Here is an 18442-nt window from a genome sequence, read left to right as displayed (position 1 = left end):
ATAAAATTGGCAAACACTGCCTTGGTATGCAAACAGGGAGGACAGGGTAGGGGGAATCATTTGGCTGTTGAGAAACTACATATGGGAAAGTCACATGTAGCTTTCAGTGTTTTACTTGTAATTCTGCAAAGGCCTCTTCTATTTTTAAATACGGAAGAGACCAAATAGTGGCTTCTGGAGAGCAAACAGCTAGGTTTTTCCACACGTGTTTTTAATGTAAATATTAAGTTTACTGATTCTAATACTCTTCCCTTCATAAATGCTTTTTTTAGGCTTCAGGATGTGTAACTGGGTAAACTGACACTGCAAAGAAAATTTTAATTCCTTCAGCATATGTCTTTTTAATTTCTAATTGTGAAGCTTTAAGACCTGTATTGTTTTCCTTTAGCAAATACATACTAAGCTTTCAGAAAAGTAACTTGATTTACAGTAGACATAGCCAGGGGGAACCATATGCTTTTCAGGTTTGTCTTGTATGAAGGATTAGAGTATTTCTTTGCAAAATCTTTTTTTCAGAACTCCAGTTTTAACCATTAAATAATCTTTAAGTAAGAACTGAAGCTGGATTTTCAGATTTGTCTGTATGTTTGAACAGACATTTCCAAACACAAGTCCTTGGAATGATTTTACTACTTAATAATGCAACCATTGATTTTATGTCAGCTTGATTCTAAGCAGTGTTTTGCTCATATCAGTGAAGATAACTGTATTATGTGAAATTGCTTAAACAAAGCTAAAGGAAGAGCAATAGAAGTAGTCTTCTGCAGAAGCTCTAGTGTTCTCCTTCTGCTTGAGTTGCTAAACATGAGTAACTCTTTGCAGAATGGCATTTAAGGTTACATTTTGAGTCATTAGGTTATAAACAGTCCACAAAATATTTTACATACTTCATGTTAATATTCCTCTGAAGATTAAGATTCTCTGGGGAGAAATGAGAATATCCACCAGAAACATTCTCAGTTCTTGAGGTTTATCCACAACTTCCTAGATCACTAAAGATCAGCTGTCTCATGAAGAAATTCTTATAAAACAAATTTTGATGCAGCTCTGAGTGTTTACATGTGAGTGGACTATACAAGGCAATGCCCTTTATTTTAGTTGTCAGATTTTTTCTGGCTGAGATGTAGATTGCAATTGGAAAATCTTTTTGACTTGAATTTGGTAAATTTATACAAACTGTCATGTTCAAGAACGCCTTTGAGTCCCAGGCTGTGTTGGGAAAAGACATGGCAGAAGTGTTCAGATCTGAATCTGTTCTATTGAATTAGGGTATAGAAGTAATTTCATTTCTGTTTCTCAATAAGTATTTTGGGGGGGGAAGTTCTTCTTGAAGACACCAGAATGTCTCTGTGAGGTATAACCCACCATCTTATTTTTCTGCCACAAAAATGGCTGTTTTGTGCAAGGCACAATCCATAAAACACTGGGTCTGTGAGTGGTCTAGGGTGTATGTATGAAGTTGATCTTTTGTTCTGGAATTAGCATTTATTGACTTGCTGAATGTTTGGCATCTCCAGTGATACATCAGCATGTGTGCCTGTGCTCCTTGCTTGTGCAGTCAACCGACCTAGGGCAATAATCTGAAATAAAATGAAATCTCTAGACCACCAGCTTGTCCTTTAGAGGCAAATCTTATTTCAGATTCCGCTGCTGCTTTGCAAAATACTGGGATTCATAGAACTAGCAGGATGGCTTTGGCAGAATTATCACGTCACAGCAAGATCTGGGCTCTCTGTCAAACTCTCCTGACTTAAGTGGTGTTTTTCATACCTGGGGGTGCAGCTCACAAGGGACATCCTTGGCATCTGTGTGCATCGGAATTTCTTCCAGCTTGTCTAAATGAGAGGCAAAAAGCAGAGTGCCTGAACGAGCATCTGGTGAAAGCTGCTGTAAGCAGCAAACCCTTGGGAGCTAGTTGCAGTTTATAGATTGTAGGAGCCACTGGTGCATCTTTCTGCTCCTGGGGAGGTGAGGAAGGAGCATTTTTCCGTGCATTTTCTCAGGCTTTGGAAGTCTGGTTATCCTTCAGTGCAGTGCAAAAGGTAGTTGCAGACAATTTGATGGCAAGTACTTCATGCTAATGAGGAAACAGCAGGACTGAGCTTTCTCCAGCCTGCCTCGAGAGAAGTACAGCTGAGCTCTTGACAGAGCTACATGACTATAAGGCATAATGATAGCTCAAAGACTCTTACTATACAGCTCAAGCATACACTAACCACATATTAGAGAACTAAACCTTGTCCAGTGTGCTTGATTGATAGCAAAGATACTTAATTCACCTCTGTTACTGATCTGGTTTCCAAATGAAATCCTTCAAAAAGCCGTAAGGTGGACACAGTGCTCACTCTGGCAGATACAAGTTCCATTTCACTAATGAGTTTCTACATTTACAAAAGATTGCTGTATCTTTTTTGCTTGAAACTTTACTTTGAATTTCCCTGAAATCTGGGGACATTTTTGACTGTCATTTTTTTTCCTCATGGTAACTTCAGCTCAGTATGAGCTCAGATGTCAGTAACCAGTCTGCTGTGTACTGACACTTTAAAGGATAAAGTCATACTGTCAGTTTATGCTGAGTTCTTTCCACAAATTGGCTGTATGTTTCAAGCAGTCTGAAACTTTTCTTTCTCATTCCAGACCTGTGTTTTAAAGGAACCCTGAGGAAGTTTATTATAATCTAAATTATTTTTTGCTGATGTTAAAACCATCTACTAAATTCAGCAATCTATAACTGAAGAGACAGTAAATATTTTGCTGCTGGTGTAGTTCACCTTTGGTATTGCAGATAGCAAGGACCATACAAATACTTAAAAGGTTCTGCAGATACAGTGGTATATATAAAAAATCGTATTGATCTAAAATTTAATGTGGAAGGTGAGTAAACAGTGATTCAATTAACTCATATAGAATGAAGAGGTTTGCTGCTTTTTCATTCTCAAGGAAGAATACACAAACTCTTTGTTGTAATTCTGCACACATTAAAATGTATACTAAATGTAAAGGAATCAAATTAAAATAAGAGCATAATGAAAAAAAAGTTAGAAAATGTTGAAGTTCACAGCTTCAGTCTCTAGTGCAGTACTAGAATAAATCCCTAAAGACATTTCAGGCATCTCTAAGGCAAAATTTAGTTTGGTTGATTCAATGGATGTTTTACAGCCCAACCTGAGTGCAGGTGCACATTGGTTATGGATATGCTGGGTAGAGATCTGTGTTCAGGATTAAACAGCAGTTCACTGGGTTCCTTAAGTGACTGGAATGTAAGCTAAGGAGTAGCCTGTAGTGGTGACTGGGTCCTAGAGGTGCTTGTTCTGCCTCTCTGCCAACAGGTTGGGAGGCAAAGAGAAAGTGCTTTGAGATGCACATGAAAAGCTATGTGTGCTTTTTGAAGCTCGGAAAAGAACTTGAAATAGTCTGAAGCTTATCTCACTTTTCCAAAAGGAAAAGTGCAGAATATTTATTGGATGGAGAAAGTCAAATAGAGGGAGTCTGTGATTTTGGGATGTATCAGAAATAGAGTGCAGTTGTTGAAAAAAAAAATAAAAAAAGTTCCAAATCTTTAATCATGTAGAAGTGATGACAGAAGTGTTGAAATACAGGTACTTTGTAGGACTTCTTAATAATAACTGATATGCTCTGGTATAAGATTTGTTTAAGTTAGAGGCTGAAAAGAGCATTAGAATTATATTTTCATTCTTATAGTCTATGAAAACAGACTTCTTTTTTCTTCTGAAAGCTACAGCAATTCTCCATGTGAGCTAAGTTATGAAGGTGACTGTTATAATTTGTCTTGTTTTTCACAGAGAACAACTTACTGCCTTACCTTGCACTTAGGCCTGAATAAATATTAACAGAGAAGGATATTTTAATTTTTAAAGAGCATCAAGCACAGGAGCACACTGCCTGCTGAGATGGTGGGAACACTAATGATTGCAGCCATCTTAAGGATAGGTTAGAGAAACGTTCATGCTTTAGGTGGAGCAAGTCGTTCCCAGAGTGGTTTGACAGGGTGACTTGAGAAGCCTTTCAGCTGAGTGGCTCTGGGTTTGCATCTTTCATTTTTGAACAACGCTGACATTTGAAGCCTGTGCTAAAGAACAAGTGCTGAAAGGAGGACAGTCTGATGGCTAGTCTGTAATTAAATCCGTAATTAAATCCTGCTCACAAATGTTGCTGTCTGTCCCTAAGTTCTTTATGTGTTTTTACCTGGAAGATGTCTCTGTCAATGGTCTGATGACTTTACAAGTTGCAGATTGGGTCTCTGCAATGAAATCGATGGGCAGTTTTCTCACTTGTTTCCCGGAAAGGAGGACTGGTCCTGGGATTCCAAAGGAATTATTCAGAATTCCAGCTCCCCCAACTGCTTCAGGGGGCAAAATACTACTGTAGAAGCCTGTGACGTGTCAGAAGTGAGTATTTCTGAAAACTGAAAATGCTTCCTTGGAGTTTCTTCAGGCACCCACAGGTCTATTGAGTTTTCTGAGTGCTGACATGGCCTGTATATTGTTCACCTTGTGAAAAAGAAAGTAACTGGCTACTGACAGCTTGGGTTTGTTGTGTTCTGGTTTTGGTTTGTTTTTTTTAAACTTTTAATATTCACTTTTTTACTGTGGCCATGCTAATTAGCACCAGTTACCTTCTTGTGAAAAGGTAGGATGTAAGTCAGGTTTTGATTTGTTTACACAGATGCATATGGACTATTTGGTTTGTGCTGTGGGAAAATTTAAAAGAAAACAATGGCTGCAGGAGTAAGATCCTGCTGGTACTGTGATCTAGAGCAAATGCATGTCTGGAAGCTAGACTTCAGCAAAGAGGAAGCAGTCATGTAGTCTTTTCTCTTTTCTTCAGCCTGCAACCCTGTTGCAGAGAAGTGTGTGGAAGAGGTAAGGCTGTGTGGGTCACCCTGCCCTCTTCAACCCTGCTACAGCTGGGGGAGTGTTGGCTTTATCTGGCAGTGGAGTAACAAATACTAATGGAAATTACAGCAGTTGGGATAATACCCATAAGGGCAGCTTATGGCCATTAGCATTTCTTCCTGCGATAAAGCTGAAACGAATTTTAAAGTATTTGGCATTGAACTGTATGGAATTAAGCAAACTTATTCACACAAGAGGAGTATGTGTTGCCCATACACCTAAGGAGAAATACTACAGATCGTTTGAAGGTGGGGGGAGCAAGTCAGCAGGGTGGTGAAGGAATCTGCCCTTGGAATGTCTGAACTGCCTGGCCTGAAGGTATGTTGCTGAAATTTAGAAACTGGCTGTGATTCTAGGTGCCACCAGTGCTTTTAATGCTTAAGCAAAGTGCAAACTGCGTAATGTCACGGCTGATGCTGAAACGCGACACTTGGACATCGCTTCCTCCCAGCTGCCTCTTCCTTACATAACTGCTGCCTGTCCTGGGGTGGCCTCCAGATGAGCAGAACCCAACAGGAGATATTTGGGTAACTGGTGGCAGTTCTGTTAGACTTTGAAAGAATAGCAATCAGTTGTATTTAGATCCAGTTGTAATATTTCAGACAAGTTTCTGGCGCTCTTCCCATTTTAAAGGGGAAAGTGAAGGAAAATACGGCAGGATGGAGGAGCTGGTGGTGGGAAGCATTAAAGTTTTTGCCCTGTACACTTAAGTCCAACCAACTTTATCTGAACCCAGAACCTTGCATCTGGGATCTGTCTGCATTGTTTAGAACATTCTTTCTGAAGAACTCTCCTGTTTGAAGCAATCCACTCTGGTTAGCAAAGCAACAGTGTGTGTCCTTTTGGGGAGCTTTTCTTGCCTTCCTGGTAAAGATGTGGGCCAAAGCAGAACCAGTAATACAACAAGGGAGAGATGAGGCTTTAGGGTGTTGATATTTCCTGCTGTTTCACAGCTGGCAAGCATGGGTAAACTCAGCTTGAAACTGCAGTTAGCCATACACTATGCTGCTGTGTTTATTCCCTATTTTTGCTTACTTATCTTTCCAAACTGGAGATGAGTTTGTGTTTTTCCCTAAAATTGCACATTTGAAGAAGTTTTTAACAATGGAGGTTAAGATCTAATAGCTCCCTTAGAGTTTTGTCTAGTGATTTAAAAGTAATGTCTTTAATACTGTTGTGCTGTGATCTTTTAAATGCTTGTGGTATTGAGCTTTCTTAATAGTTAAACTTGTGGTTTCCTTTAATTCTTTGCTTTGGTTGTAGAAAGATTTATGTAGGTGATCTTTAGAGCTCTTCATTTTCGAAGAGAAGTCTTCCTGTCTTTGTGCAAGTAAGACCATGCCACGTAGGAGGGCTTTCCTTGTGTTTGTTCCAGGCTCTAACCACAGACTCTGAACCTCAGCCTACCTCTAGCAGTTCAGGTGAACGTACTTCTCTACCAGATAGCAGAAATCCTGTAAAACTCCAGGAACTGCACAGCCTATTGGGTTAATAGTCAGATTTTAATTTTTGTGAGATTTTAAATGATTGTGATGCATGTGTGCCTCCTGTGTGAGACGGGATTTTACCTGAAGAAGCATTTTTCAGAGTGGCACTTGGGAGAAAGGAACCAATGTCCATAACCTCTCTTGGGTTTTGTCTTCTTGCTCATAGTGATGTGATGCAATTTGACTGATCCCTGACCTTCTTCTGCTCCAGACTGCTGTCAGGTATATCTTGGTGATGAAATACCACGTAACTGCCTTTATCTTCAGGGGGTTCTCTGTTTTTTGTTTTATGTTACTTTTAAACACACTTCCAAACTGAAAGAGATCAAGCCCTGCCTGATCTGCAGGGGAGCTTGGTGCTGTCATAGTTGGACACTGCAGTGTCAGTGCTGCATCCTTAATAGTTGCTCCGCATATATAAGTATCCATCTCTTTGAGGACCTATAATTTAAGACTGCTTTACAACTGCCTGTTGCTTTAGACTGTGATGAAAAATCCTTAGTGCCTCAAAAGGTCATTTTGAGCATAATTATACCATGTAATCCAAAGGCAATAGAAAAGGAAGAAAACCTCAAAAATCAGTGCTAGTCACCCTAGCACTAGTGCTGTTAGCTTTGGAAAAGCCTGTCTCAACACTGAAGCCTGCTGCCATTTTGGCATCAAGACAGACAGACTTGGCATCAGCCCCTCTGGCACCAAAAAAAAAATGCTTCGTGGGAGCTGGCACCAACACTGTGAAACAAGGGTAAGGCCCCAGGGAAATGCCAAGCAGACGAGATGAGCACTAAAAATAGTGAGCTGCTGTCATTTGGAAAGAAAACAAATAGCACGTCTGAGAGTAGGGCATCTAAGATCTCCATCAAGGTTGTGCTGGTAAGCAGCTTTGGGACAATGCTGTCTCCTATGATGATGTGACCGCAGGGTACACATAAGCTGTATTTTTGGTCCCCACATAGTGCAAGACTCTAAAACTGGAATAGACACCATCTTGATTCCACATATCAGGGATCCTGTTACTGTCTGCAGGCTCTGCCTTCTTCCCTGTCTGGAGCAGATCATCTCCTCTTGAGCCATTACCAAAGGTCCTGTTTGCATACAGCGGTGTAAAGAAAACAAGAGCTGTAGTGCCAAAAAGCAAGGAGCCAGGCTGGTGTCCCTGTTCCAGCCCAGATACATTATCCCTGGAGACAGTCTCCTCAAGTGCTTAACAGCTGAACTCTCCCCTCTCTCCTCCTTCTGCCCGTCCCAGCAGGCTCAGAGAAAGCCAAGTAGGCTTTCTAGTGACTTCATTACCCACTCCAAACTAAAACTGAAGCCTGAGATTGGTGCCCAAAACCTAGAAATGCTAAAGGGACAGAACTGACCCTAGCTTCACTGAAACAGTTAGTGTGACTTCTCAGTAGGGCAATTTCAGCTCTTTAGTCCCCCTTTGCCACATTTATGAAGGATTTATGAAGCTTTTTAAGACCTCTGGGCCTGAATGGCAGACATGGTTATTGAAACAGTGGTCATACAAATTAGATGACTCAAATAGTCTTTGGTGTTACAATTACGGCCACAACTCTCTTGCTGAGAAAAAAAGCATGCTAGACCTGTGGCTATTATTTTTCTCCTCCTTAGGGAAAAAAAGTAGTGGGAAACAATGCCACTGAGGGTTGGAAATTTCAAGCTACACTTAACAAAAACTATTTTGGTCTTGGAGAAGGAGCCTGAACTTTTCATTGCCACCACTCTCCCAGAGTGAGTAGGAGTGGACATCTCCGCTTCTGTACCCTTTGTCAGATAGATACTGGGGAAGACTCATCTTGGCTATCTCCCCCTTGTCCCTTTCTTGAGTACCTTTTCTATGGTAGCTTAATACAGAAAGCAGCCTCAGGGAAGGGATTGCATGCTGTATAAAAACGCAAAGGAAAGTGTGCTACTGTTGGTATTTCTTCACCCACATATGAAAAGCAAAGAGGATGGACTGGCTCCTGCTGAAGTACCAGGTAACGAGTGGGTTGTGTCTTCCCTTGCAATGCATTCTTCTGTGGTTCAGGGTTCACACATGGCTTTCAGGTGGAGGATGTGCACATACTGCACTTGCCTGCTTGGCTGTCAGCTGCTGTTCAAAATTCAACTGGAATCAAAGATTTGGTTGGAATCAAGCATGAGCTGTTGCCATTGGGGCTCTCTACAACAGTGAGCAAGTTTTGAAGTGCTCAGTCTCTTCCTCCCTGGTTAACTAGTCACTCAGAGACTAAGGCAGGTGACAGCAGTGAAGTTGAAATGCACTGTGTCCCTATTTGTTTATCTTCACTTAGTAAGCTGTAAAAGTTTCTTGCACTTTTAAACCACTGATCTGACAGAAGGGTTGGCAGTTCAGGAAAGAGGAACCTACCCAAGGACAGATTCTAACCACTGCAAGTCCTTTTGCTTTCTTGCACATTAAAATTTATTGATCCACCAGACTGGTTGCAGCACTGGCTTACAAGCCAATTCCAACATGTATGGTGTCTTTTCTTGCAGTTATTCTTTGCTCTCTCTAGCATTGATTAAATTGGTTTGGCCTGACAAACATTAAACATAAATGACTTCAGTGTCCTTGCTTTGTAGTTGAACTGCACACAAATTGAGGGACCTGCTTTATCCCACTCCTAAATAACACAGTAGCACTAGAGAGACACAATGGGGATGAAATGTTTCTTTTGGACCATGTTACCCCTAAACAGTACAATACCAATAGGTACTGGGAAATTATCAGACTGTCTCGTTCCTGTTTGCCCTATGGAATTTGCTGATGATGGTTCTTTGTAGGCAGTGCCAATGCTATACATTACATGAACCCAGGGCACCTGCATCTCATATTGGAAAGTCATCATGTTCTTGTGAGGGTGCTGTTAGAGTGAGGAGGTGGCCCTTCACTCTTCAGGAATTGACAACGAGTGGGCAGATATTGCAGGCGGGTGGCCAGCCAGAAATGGTTTCCAGGCATATCTAGCATTGCATTGCTGCTCCAGCATTGGTGATCTCCAAATGTCTCATGCTGGTTTTGCTAGCAAACAAGCCCTTTTAGAACATTTGTTGTCAAAGCAGATAGAGTCTGCTTGTTCCTGGATGTTGTCCTATTCTACAGATCTGATTTTATGCCTTTCTGTATGTTTTTCTCTTTTTTCTTTATTCCTAGAGTCATCTCTAAGTTGGGGAAATATAAAGTCACTCTCATTCAGTTTGCTTCTTTATTTCTGTGTTTCAAGTGCCTGACAGACCTGTGTAGACTCAATTCTAGCATCCAAGGCTGTGGGCTGACTAATGAAAATGGATAGGTGTTGCTCCAGGTATGCTCCTGTTAACCAACATGAAAATGACAGTGCACTGGGGTGAATGGAAGAGTCATTAGATAAAATTGTTCCAACTTTATGGTCAACCTATGTATATATATATATATACATATATATATATATATCTGCAACGATGGTGGTAAAGTTTAATTGAGGAGATACTACACACCACCCATATTTACTGTTTAGAACCTCTCCCTGCCTAGGACTCTTAATAATGGAGCAACTGAAAATAGTCTTGTGCTTCAAGTCTGGCAGATTTGAGCTGCACAACTTCAATTCTTATTCCAGTCATGTTGTCATAAGTTGATCATCTAAAGGTCATTCTGTCTCTTCAAGGGGTATCAAAATTATTATTGTTTCTTACTGGGTTTCTAAATCTGCTTGCAAGCATCTCCCATCAAACGTGGAAAGTTACTCTAAAATTACTCAAACAACTTTCATCATCTTCTTCAGTTGCATGTTACTATGCGAGGTAATAAGGCATAGTGTGTGTTTGGCTTGTGAAGGTTTCCAGCAGCATCCTTTGTTTGACATCATGCTTGGGGCAAATGGTGTGTTCAGAGGAGCAGTACTACATACTGGTAAAGCCTAGAGGTCTTTATTCCCTCTTTTTCAAAATAAACTAACTCATCATTATCCTGTAGGGGGATCCACAGTGATATGAAAAAAAAGTACATTTGGTGGGCCTAAACAAGCAGAATTTCAAAATAATGTGGATGCCATAATCTGTCCTGACATTAGCCCTGACTTTTTAGAGCCCTCAAGAGACTCATCTACAGAGAAACACTAAAACCTTACATTTGTTCTGCTTGTTGTAGTTTGGGTAGATGTGTTCTTGTGTCACAGATGGGTGGCATTTGCAGATGTTAAATTCCAGGATCGTATATAGGAAGTGGGACCTATGCTGAGCCTGTCTTAGAGCTGATCTTGCTTTCATTAAAATAATTATTTGGGCTCTGTTTTCCCCCAAGTAGAGAGCAATAGAAAATTAGAAAGGTTTTGGAAATGGACAGTGAGCAGCTGAATGCTTTGGGAAAAGATTTTACCTTAAGAAGATAGAGAAGATTGATATCTTTTATAAGAAGATAGCTAACAGGTACAGAGTAATGAATGGGTGAGAAGATGGATGGGGACTTCTGTTCCCACCTGCTAATAATACGAAAGTCAGATTAGAAGGTGGTAAATTAATTCCTGATGAAAGGAACTATTTGTTCACAATAACCATGTATGAAACTCACTGCCTCAAGACAAAGCATTGAGTCAAGGACTTACAAACTTAAAAAAAAAAAATTGGGGGGAGGGGGATAAAATGGTATCAATTGGAATATCCAAAATCACTGCCAAGCAAAGATTAGAACTTCAGTGTTTTGAAAAGGCTCTAAGTGTCTTGATTAAGGTCATATAAGACACGAGCCAACTCCCCCAGCTTTTGGGTTTGTTCCTGTCCAGGGCTTTTTCCATTGTCACCTCTAGTAGTGGCCACCATCCCTCAGAAGCTGCAGAATAGGGTGGCTGCTGCTGCTTCAGCTGAATGTGGTATTGTCTGCTTGCAAAGCACCTTTTTTGTGTAGTTTTTACAGGATTGCCAAATTCACACATCAACTAGGACGCTTTTGCTTTTTTACTAAGTTACTGCCTCTGATAGCTCTCCACAACTTGTCTCAGATCTGAAATGATGCTTCGCCTTATGAGTACGTGTTGGGGAGAGGCAAGTGGTTAAAGTTAGATTCCTTCTGACAGTAGAGATACAGAAATTGCTGCATTGGCTCAGCCGTGGGATCTGCCTCATCCAGGGCTCTGGATAGCAACAGCCAAAATTGGATATTTTAAAGGACAGCGTTAAGGCCAGGGAACAGATTACTAAAACAGAAAGCTGCCCTTTTATATTATTGCTGTTTATCCATAGAACTGGAAAAGAAAAAGCTGAGAGTTTGTTTCATCCAAGAGCACAAAAGCTGGGAAATCCTCTTGCCTGGCTGATGCTGGTTAACTCTGATGGGTTTTATCCTCCAGGAAATTACTTATGTGCCTCTTTTCTCTTAGGGAAAAGAGTTGTGCTTATCCTGAAGTTTATATGATGGCTTTAAACTGTAAAACTAAGTAACACTTGTGTATGGTCTCACAGCCTAATCATGTAGAGGACACCCACAGAGGGGTACTTATTTGGGTAATAACCCTGGGCTGGGCCGGGAGGAGGCAGCAGCAGTGGTCACTGAAGGGTTTTGGTATGTGGAAAATAGGTTTCTTTTTCTGACACTGCTGTGAGCTATCTGGTGTTCTGTGGTTGTTTTGTTTTGGTTTCTTTTCTTTCCTTTTTTAATCTTCTGGGTTTTTTCCCTGCTGTTGCAAATTAGCATTGGTAAGAACTATATGTGGTTTCTTTCTTTCCTTCTCTTCAGAAGGTCTGAAATTACTGTTCAGATTGCTACTAAATAAAAGGATTCAGTGAACTCTCTTATGGAGAAAAAGCATATTCCTTCCCTTGACAAATATTTTAATGTGTTGAACTCCAAAAGCCAAAGAGGCTCAGAGCAGGGGGAGTTGCCCCCCTGTCAAATATCTGCAGAGCTGCTGCTGGGACACGTGGGAGTGGTGGTGATGTCCCTGTCCTCTCCAACAGACGAGGACAGCTGCTGATTAAAGAGAAGCACAAAAAAAAGAGGTTGCTGAACTTTCAAAGTGGAGGTAGAAAAGAGAGTTAAATTTAGATTACCTTCTGCAGTGTCATCTCCTACACTGCTGTGGAACTTGCTGTACTCCTTGCTTGGGAGAGGACAAACAAGACATGCCATCCTGGGGACCAGGTGATAAATCTGTTCGTAAGGCTTAATTGCCCCTTGGCATGAAAATGTGAAATGAGCTCAAGTGAGAAACCTTCCATCCAGGCTACTTGCATTTTCCTTGGGGAGAGGTGGATTAGAGTGTCTTCCCATCACCTGTCTGCTGCTGCAGAGGCCCAGTCATGATCCTAGAGCAATAAGAGTTGTTGCTATTTCTTTAATGGCTATTATTTGGAGGGGCTGAGTTGAACATTTATATAAGAACTGCCCAGAAAAGAGAGCCTTGGTGGTAGACAGAAGGCAGCACAGGAGTGCTTTGAATCTATGAAGGCTTTATCCTCATCCCTAGGGTCTGGAGGTCCTCTGAGGATCTATGGTCATTGACCCTAGGGCTCCCGTGCAAACAGCATCAGATCTAAGGTTTGTCCTTAGAAATAGATTAAGTATCTATTTTTGTTTAGAGTGATTTAATCACTGAGGATCTGTTGGCTCTTGCCAGGGATTTTAATAGATTCCCCTTTACTTGCAGCATCCAGTTAGGAGAGGGGAGAGCACTTCTGCTCCTTTGCAACTCCCTGCCAGGGTCCCACACAGGCAGCATTGCCCAACAGCTCCCGTTCGCAGGGAGCTGCCTGCTGTTACCCAGCAGCTTTCTGAAGGTTCAGGGCTTCTTTTTTTCCTTTTTTTTTTTTTTTTTCTTTTTTTTTTTTTTTCTTTCAGAACTGCCCGACCTGATGTCATTTCCCTCTTGCAACCACCCCGGCTGGGCTGCGTCTGAGATATGTCACAGGGAGTGGGAGGAGGAGGAGGGGGAGCCAGTGAGTGCGTGCAGTGTCCCAGGACCCTGTTTACTTAGTATTCCCAGCCGAGGAAGCCCTGGTTTAAATACGATCGGAGGAGAGGGCTGCCCACAGCAGATGAGAAAATGGTCACTGTGGGACTTTAAATTCCTGCCTTCCCATGTGCTGGTGCGGAGGATGAGCCTGCAGAATGCCTTTCCTCCTGGGTCTCAGACAGGTAACAGGCTTCGGTGTGGTGGGAGCTGCTCATTCAGGTGGAGAATGTGACTGATTGCTTTTATTTTTATTCCCCCTCCCTCTAAGGAAATGGTTTCTGAGTTTCCCAAAACGGAACTGTACAAACAGCACTTCCCCACTGTGGCGTTTATGGGGCAGCGTGAGAGACAGCTTTTTATTAATGGGGAAGGAGTAGAACTGAGCAGGGGTAAGAAACTCCCTTGTTGTTGTTAGGCTTGGCGGCAGGGTGGCTCTGTGTCCTGCTCCTGTGTGGTTTTTGTTTGGTTGGGTTTTAGGATACTTTCCACAGTCCTTAATATGGTGGTGGTGTGTTTACATTGCTTGAAAACATGCCAGACTTGGAGCCGCTTATTTGTGCTGGAGCATTAAACTGTCTTTCAATGAGGGAAAAAAAAAAAAAAAAGATATATACATATCATCCCTGACAAAGGCCACCGAATGGGAAATGGCAATGCGCCGTGAGCTCCAGCTTGGCAACTTTTTAATTGTTCTGGGAGAGTTTGAGCTTGAACAAGAAACTTGGAATAATTTAATAGCTGGTAATGTCGAGTGGAATGAGAAACGGTAGCAACTGCCCAGCTGCTCCCCGCTGGAGGAGGTGCCAAGTATGTGTTCCTGAGCTCGGGGAGAGCAAGCCCTTTTTTTGGTCTGGGAGGCACGTCTGTAGGGGAGTCTTAACTGTAAACTCTTCCCAGCACTGCTGGGATCTGTAATCCACAATAAATAGATACTGCGTGATATCAGAGTGCTGCTTGCAGTTTCAAATTTAGAATTAAAAATTCACAATCAGCCTGTAGCATATTTTAAACTACCTACTTCCAGTTGTTCAGAAAGAACAGCAAAAGGACTTGCAGGACACTGCTGAGTAAACAGTGCCGTCTCTTGTCCCTTATCAGTTCGATTTTGGTGAAGTGCAGCTCCCCCCTCCCTCCCACCCTGCTGAACTGAAAACACTTTTACATAAGAAACTACCTCTAGTACAATGACCTTCTGTAATTGAACGCAATAGCTATAATAATAGCTCACTTGTTAGCACTCAGGGCAAAGAGACTTTCCCTAAAAGCCTCCAAATTGAACCAAGGACTGAAATTTGGGCACAAAAGCCCAAACACAGGACATTACTTTATGTAATGTCCTGGTTTGGGCAGGTAACTCAACTCACAATGAAACATAGCTGGTTTAAATTTTCAGATTGAGTCTTGAGTGTTTTCCTCTATAAAGTTCCTTCTAAAGTAACCTTTTTGTTTTGGAGAGGTGCTGCATAAGGTATAAAAACAGAGGCTAGGTGTAATTTGGGTTCATTTACTTAAACTGAACATCTGGTTATCTCAGTGGGCTAAATGGTACTTTTTTCTCTGCTTGTAACCTTGCAGCATCAATATAGAGGCATTTACAGGAAACAGAAAAAAAGGTGTTGCCTCAAGAACACAAGAGCAAACCTCTTGACTATTTTTATCCACTGATGAGGGATATAGTGGGAAAGAGCTGCTTGAACTTTTCTTAGTTTTAATCATTTTGAGTTTTAATCATGTTTAGACATAAAAAACAAACTAGATATTTGTATTCAGAAATTTCTTCTGCTTCTAAAAGAGCAGGAAAAAAGGTTTGTTAGTGAACAGTGCTATTTAATTAAAAGTGTGGGAGGAATTCAGGAACATCTCGTCATGCATCCGCCTCTATTGTCTCTTGTGTTTGCACTGAGGCTGTAAACACTTGGTTCTCTGGGATGTCCTTTGTTGTTGTTGTTCCCACTCAACACCAGAGGTGCTGATCCTGGGCTGCACCTCGAGGGCACAGGAGGTGCTGAGTGGAGTGCCCTCGAGTGGGGTGCCTTCAAGTGGGGTGCCTCTCCTTGAGCTGAACGATGAGGACCAAAGAGTCATGGTGAGAGCCTCTGCTCCCCAGGACAGGCACCCCTTGCCCTCTGCTGCACCACCCTGAACAACTGGTTCCCCTGGATCCGTTCAGGATCCTGTGGCATTGCAGCACGGCAATGGACTAGTGAACGCATGGTAAAAAATAGGGTTTGGGTTTTTTTTTGCATTGTTGCAGTGGGAATGATATTTAAATGCCTAAAAAGCTAAGTCAGCTCTGGCAGTGCAACGTGGGTGTTTAAAGCTCCCATCCCAAGAGACGAGGTCTGGGCTTCCAGTTTTAAGTGAGCATTTCCTCATAGGGTTGCAGGTGGGGGCTTTAATACATTCATCTAGTTCACTGCATAAATATAAAAGGAAAAAAAACCCAACTATAAAAACGTTGAATTCCTAACCGTTTCATTATTAATTTTTATTGCTCAGAATATTTAGTGTTGTCAAGTGTTTGGTGGTTTATAATGCAAAATCCAAGACAGCTTTCGCAAAGCTGTAATTTCCTAGAAGCATCTCTCTTTCATGTGAAAGTGTTGGGACTAGGGCTGGGAAGCTTCTATCAAGGCGTGAAGGTAGTAAACACTTTCACGTGGGGCTTAAAATGTGAGTGTGCAGTTCTTGGAGTCTGAAAGTGAAACTTGCAATTAAAAAAAAAAATGAAACCATCTCTTACCTAAATATATCAAGGTGTCCATGATCTGTGAAAGGACAGTGCTCCTTTAAAGACTGTTGGAGTATTTCTCCAAGACAAATCGATGCACCAAACCAATTTGTTCCTCAGATAAAGGTTAATAAAACCTCAGAGGTTCTGCATCCGCTGGGTGTGAAGATGAGCCTGCTATGGCTGATTAATCATGGTGATTTAAATATAATTCCCCTGGTGCTGGCATTAGCAAAGCAATAAATGTTGTGGATTAGAATTCCTGTTTTGGAGATCTTTATTGTGCCTGACACAGCTCAGAGACATCACTCCTCCCCCACTTATTATACTCTCCTCCCCCACTTATTATACTCTAAGTATATGGATGTTTGCACTTAACGCATCTTTTTTTTTTTTATTTTTCTTTTTTTTTTTCCACATTCAGCAAAACAAAAATTGTGGTGGGTATCTTATGAAGAAATGTCCAGACTTGATTTATTTTCTGGCCTTAGTTGTCTGTTGTAAGGCAGATTTACAGGAATTTATCCCAGCATGCTGGCAGGGGCTGGCAGCCGAGGTTTCAGTAACTCCCAGCAATTAAACCCGGTTTCATCTTTACCAAACTTACATGCTTTGGTAACTTTGGTAACAAACTGAACCCACCAAAGGCACAGCACTTGGTTAGATGCTGGATTTATGTTTTTGTGTTCCAAAGGACTAACAAGTGTGTTGTTTATGTAGATAGGAGATTACTGGAGGCTGCAGTGCATGCTCAGCTGGGTGGGCATCAGTCCTGGGCTGCCCTGGTGATTCAGGGTTTCCCCTGGCCTTGCTGCCATCCCACCTGCTGTCCTCCTCTGAAAGCATCTAGTGACTTTTTAAAGATGACTTTTGGTTACGAAATAGGGAGCAGCTGGCAAACCAGGAAATTGTAGTAAACCTTGTAGCAAGATTTGGCGTTCCAGCCGAGTGTTTTCAGCAGCAATTTTAACCTGCTATTACTTGAGTCTGTTATCTGACAGAGATGCTCATCTTCTTTGGTTACTTTGTGTTTGCATTCTCATGAGCTATTGCTGATGAGCTTGGCTAACCAGCACTAGTGATAGTCTGATATGTGAGTCTGAGTGAAAGCCAAGTGGTAACTCATAAATAGTGGGTATCAAGTACAGTTTTTCCTGTTGGTTGTTTCTAGCATCTTTAAGATATTGACAGTTACTTCTGTTCTGTTAGTCTGGGTGATTAAAGAATATAGATCGTTCAAATATGGATTGCAAGTAGCTCAAGTATTTTTAATACATTTTTCTGAATGTTGTGTCACTTGCTTAAATGTATCCTGGTTCGTTGTTAAGGGTGTGGCTGCATTCTGAAAGCAGGGAACTGCTGCCTGCAAGTAATGAGATTAGTGAAATAACTAGGTCAAGATTTTTTTTCTTTTAATTATTAAATAGATGCTTATTACTGAAGTCCCCTGTGAGAGCAGTGGAACCAGAAGGTCTGGAGTGGTCACAGGTTGAGCCTGAGTCCTGTTAAAACCAGTAGCATCTTGCCCTCCGGCGGATGCCAGCTTGGCAGTCTCCCTTCAGCCTGCTGCTGGGCTTTTCACTGTGTCCCACTGTCTGTATGCCTGTCACTCAGTTCTTTAGTCACCCCTGTCATTCTGTTATTAATCCCCATCTCTTACAGTTCAAATAATGGTTTGCTATATAGTGCCTTAATGAATGCTGTGCTGAAGATTGGAGAGAATAGGGTATTAGAATAGATCTAAAAACCTGACTATCCTAAAGCAGAGGAATGGCATATAACCTTCTGCCAGTAAATGTAGTTCATGTTTCAAAGTGTTTTCCAAGGTATTCCCAGGATTAGGATGAATAGATACTCTGGGAGGCTGAATGACACATGCAGGACATACTAAATTCAAGGTGCTCATATTTATGGTAACGGAGAATGGATTTCTGTCGAAAGAGGAGACAGAGCAAAAAGCTAAAATAGTTATGAGATCTCTTTGATACCAGCCACTGGTGGTTTTGGTTACCTGGTTAATGCCAACTGAGGGGTCATCTTTTGTTGGTGGTTCACTGCCAACTATGCACTTTTGGGTGTGAGCTGTGGTATTTGTTGCTGCAGTTGCACATATTAATTTTCAGCTTGGAAAGCAGCCACACTTGTCAGGAACTTGCACATTTTCGTCTTTTTCCTTTTTGACATAGCAAAAATTTCCCAGTTTAACTGCTGACTTCTGAGAGTACAGAAGTGTGAAGTTCCTTGGTCCTTTTGTTGTACTGATACTCCACTGTCAATCAGTTCTCATTTCCATGCATTTCCTACAGTAGGCTGAGATGTACACGATAAATCCTAACAGACTTACAGGTGTTAAACCAAACCATTTAGTAT

At 41.5% G+C, this 18442-nt stretch overlaps 1 protein-coding gene across 3 annotated transcripts in view; it reads left to right on the top strand.

Annotated features, from left to right (window-relative positions):
* Nucleotides 1-18442, top strand: part of WBP1L (WW domain binding protein 1 like) — a 59127-nt gene that overhangs the window by 20427 nt on the left and 20258 nt on the right. For 2 of the 3 annotated variants that reach the window (XM_071748405.1, XM_071748407.1), the window contains exon 2: nt 13227-13523. The exons of the other annotated variant lie outside the window; for it this stretch is intronic. In XM_071748405.1, the coding sequence (XP_071604506.1) occupies nt 13241-13523 (283 nt within the window). In that variant the 5' untranslated portion in view covers nt 13227-13240. The remainder of the gene's footprint in view (nt 1-13226; nt 13524-18442) is intronic. 3 annotated transcript variants of the gene reach the window in all.

Source organism: Heliangelus exortis, chromosome 7, assembly GCF_036169615.1.
Source record: "Heliangelus exortis chromosome 7, bHelExo1.hap1, whole genome shotgun sequence".
NCBI lineage: Eukaryota > Metazoa > Chordata > Aves > Apodiformes > Trochilidae > Heliangelus > Heliangelus exortis.
This window is presented reverse-complemented; position numbering and strand designations above follow the sequence as displayed.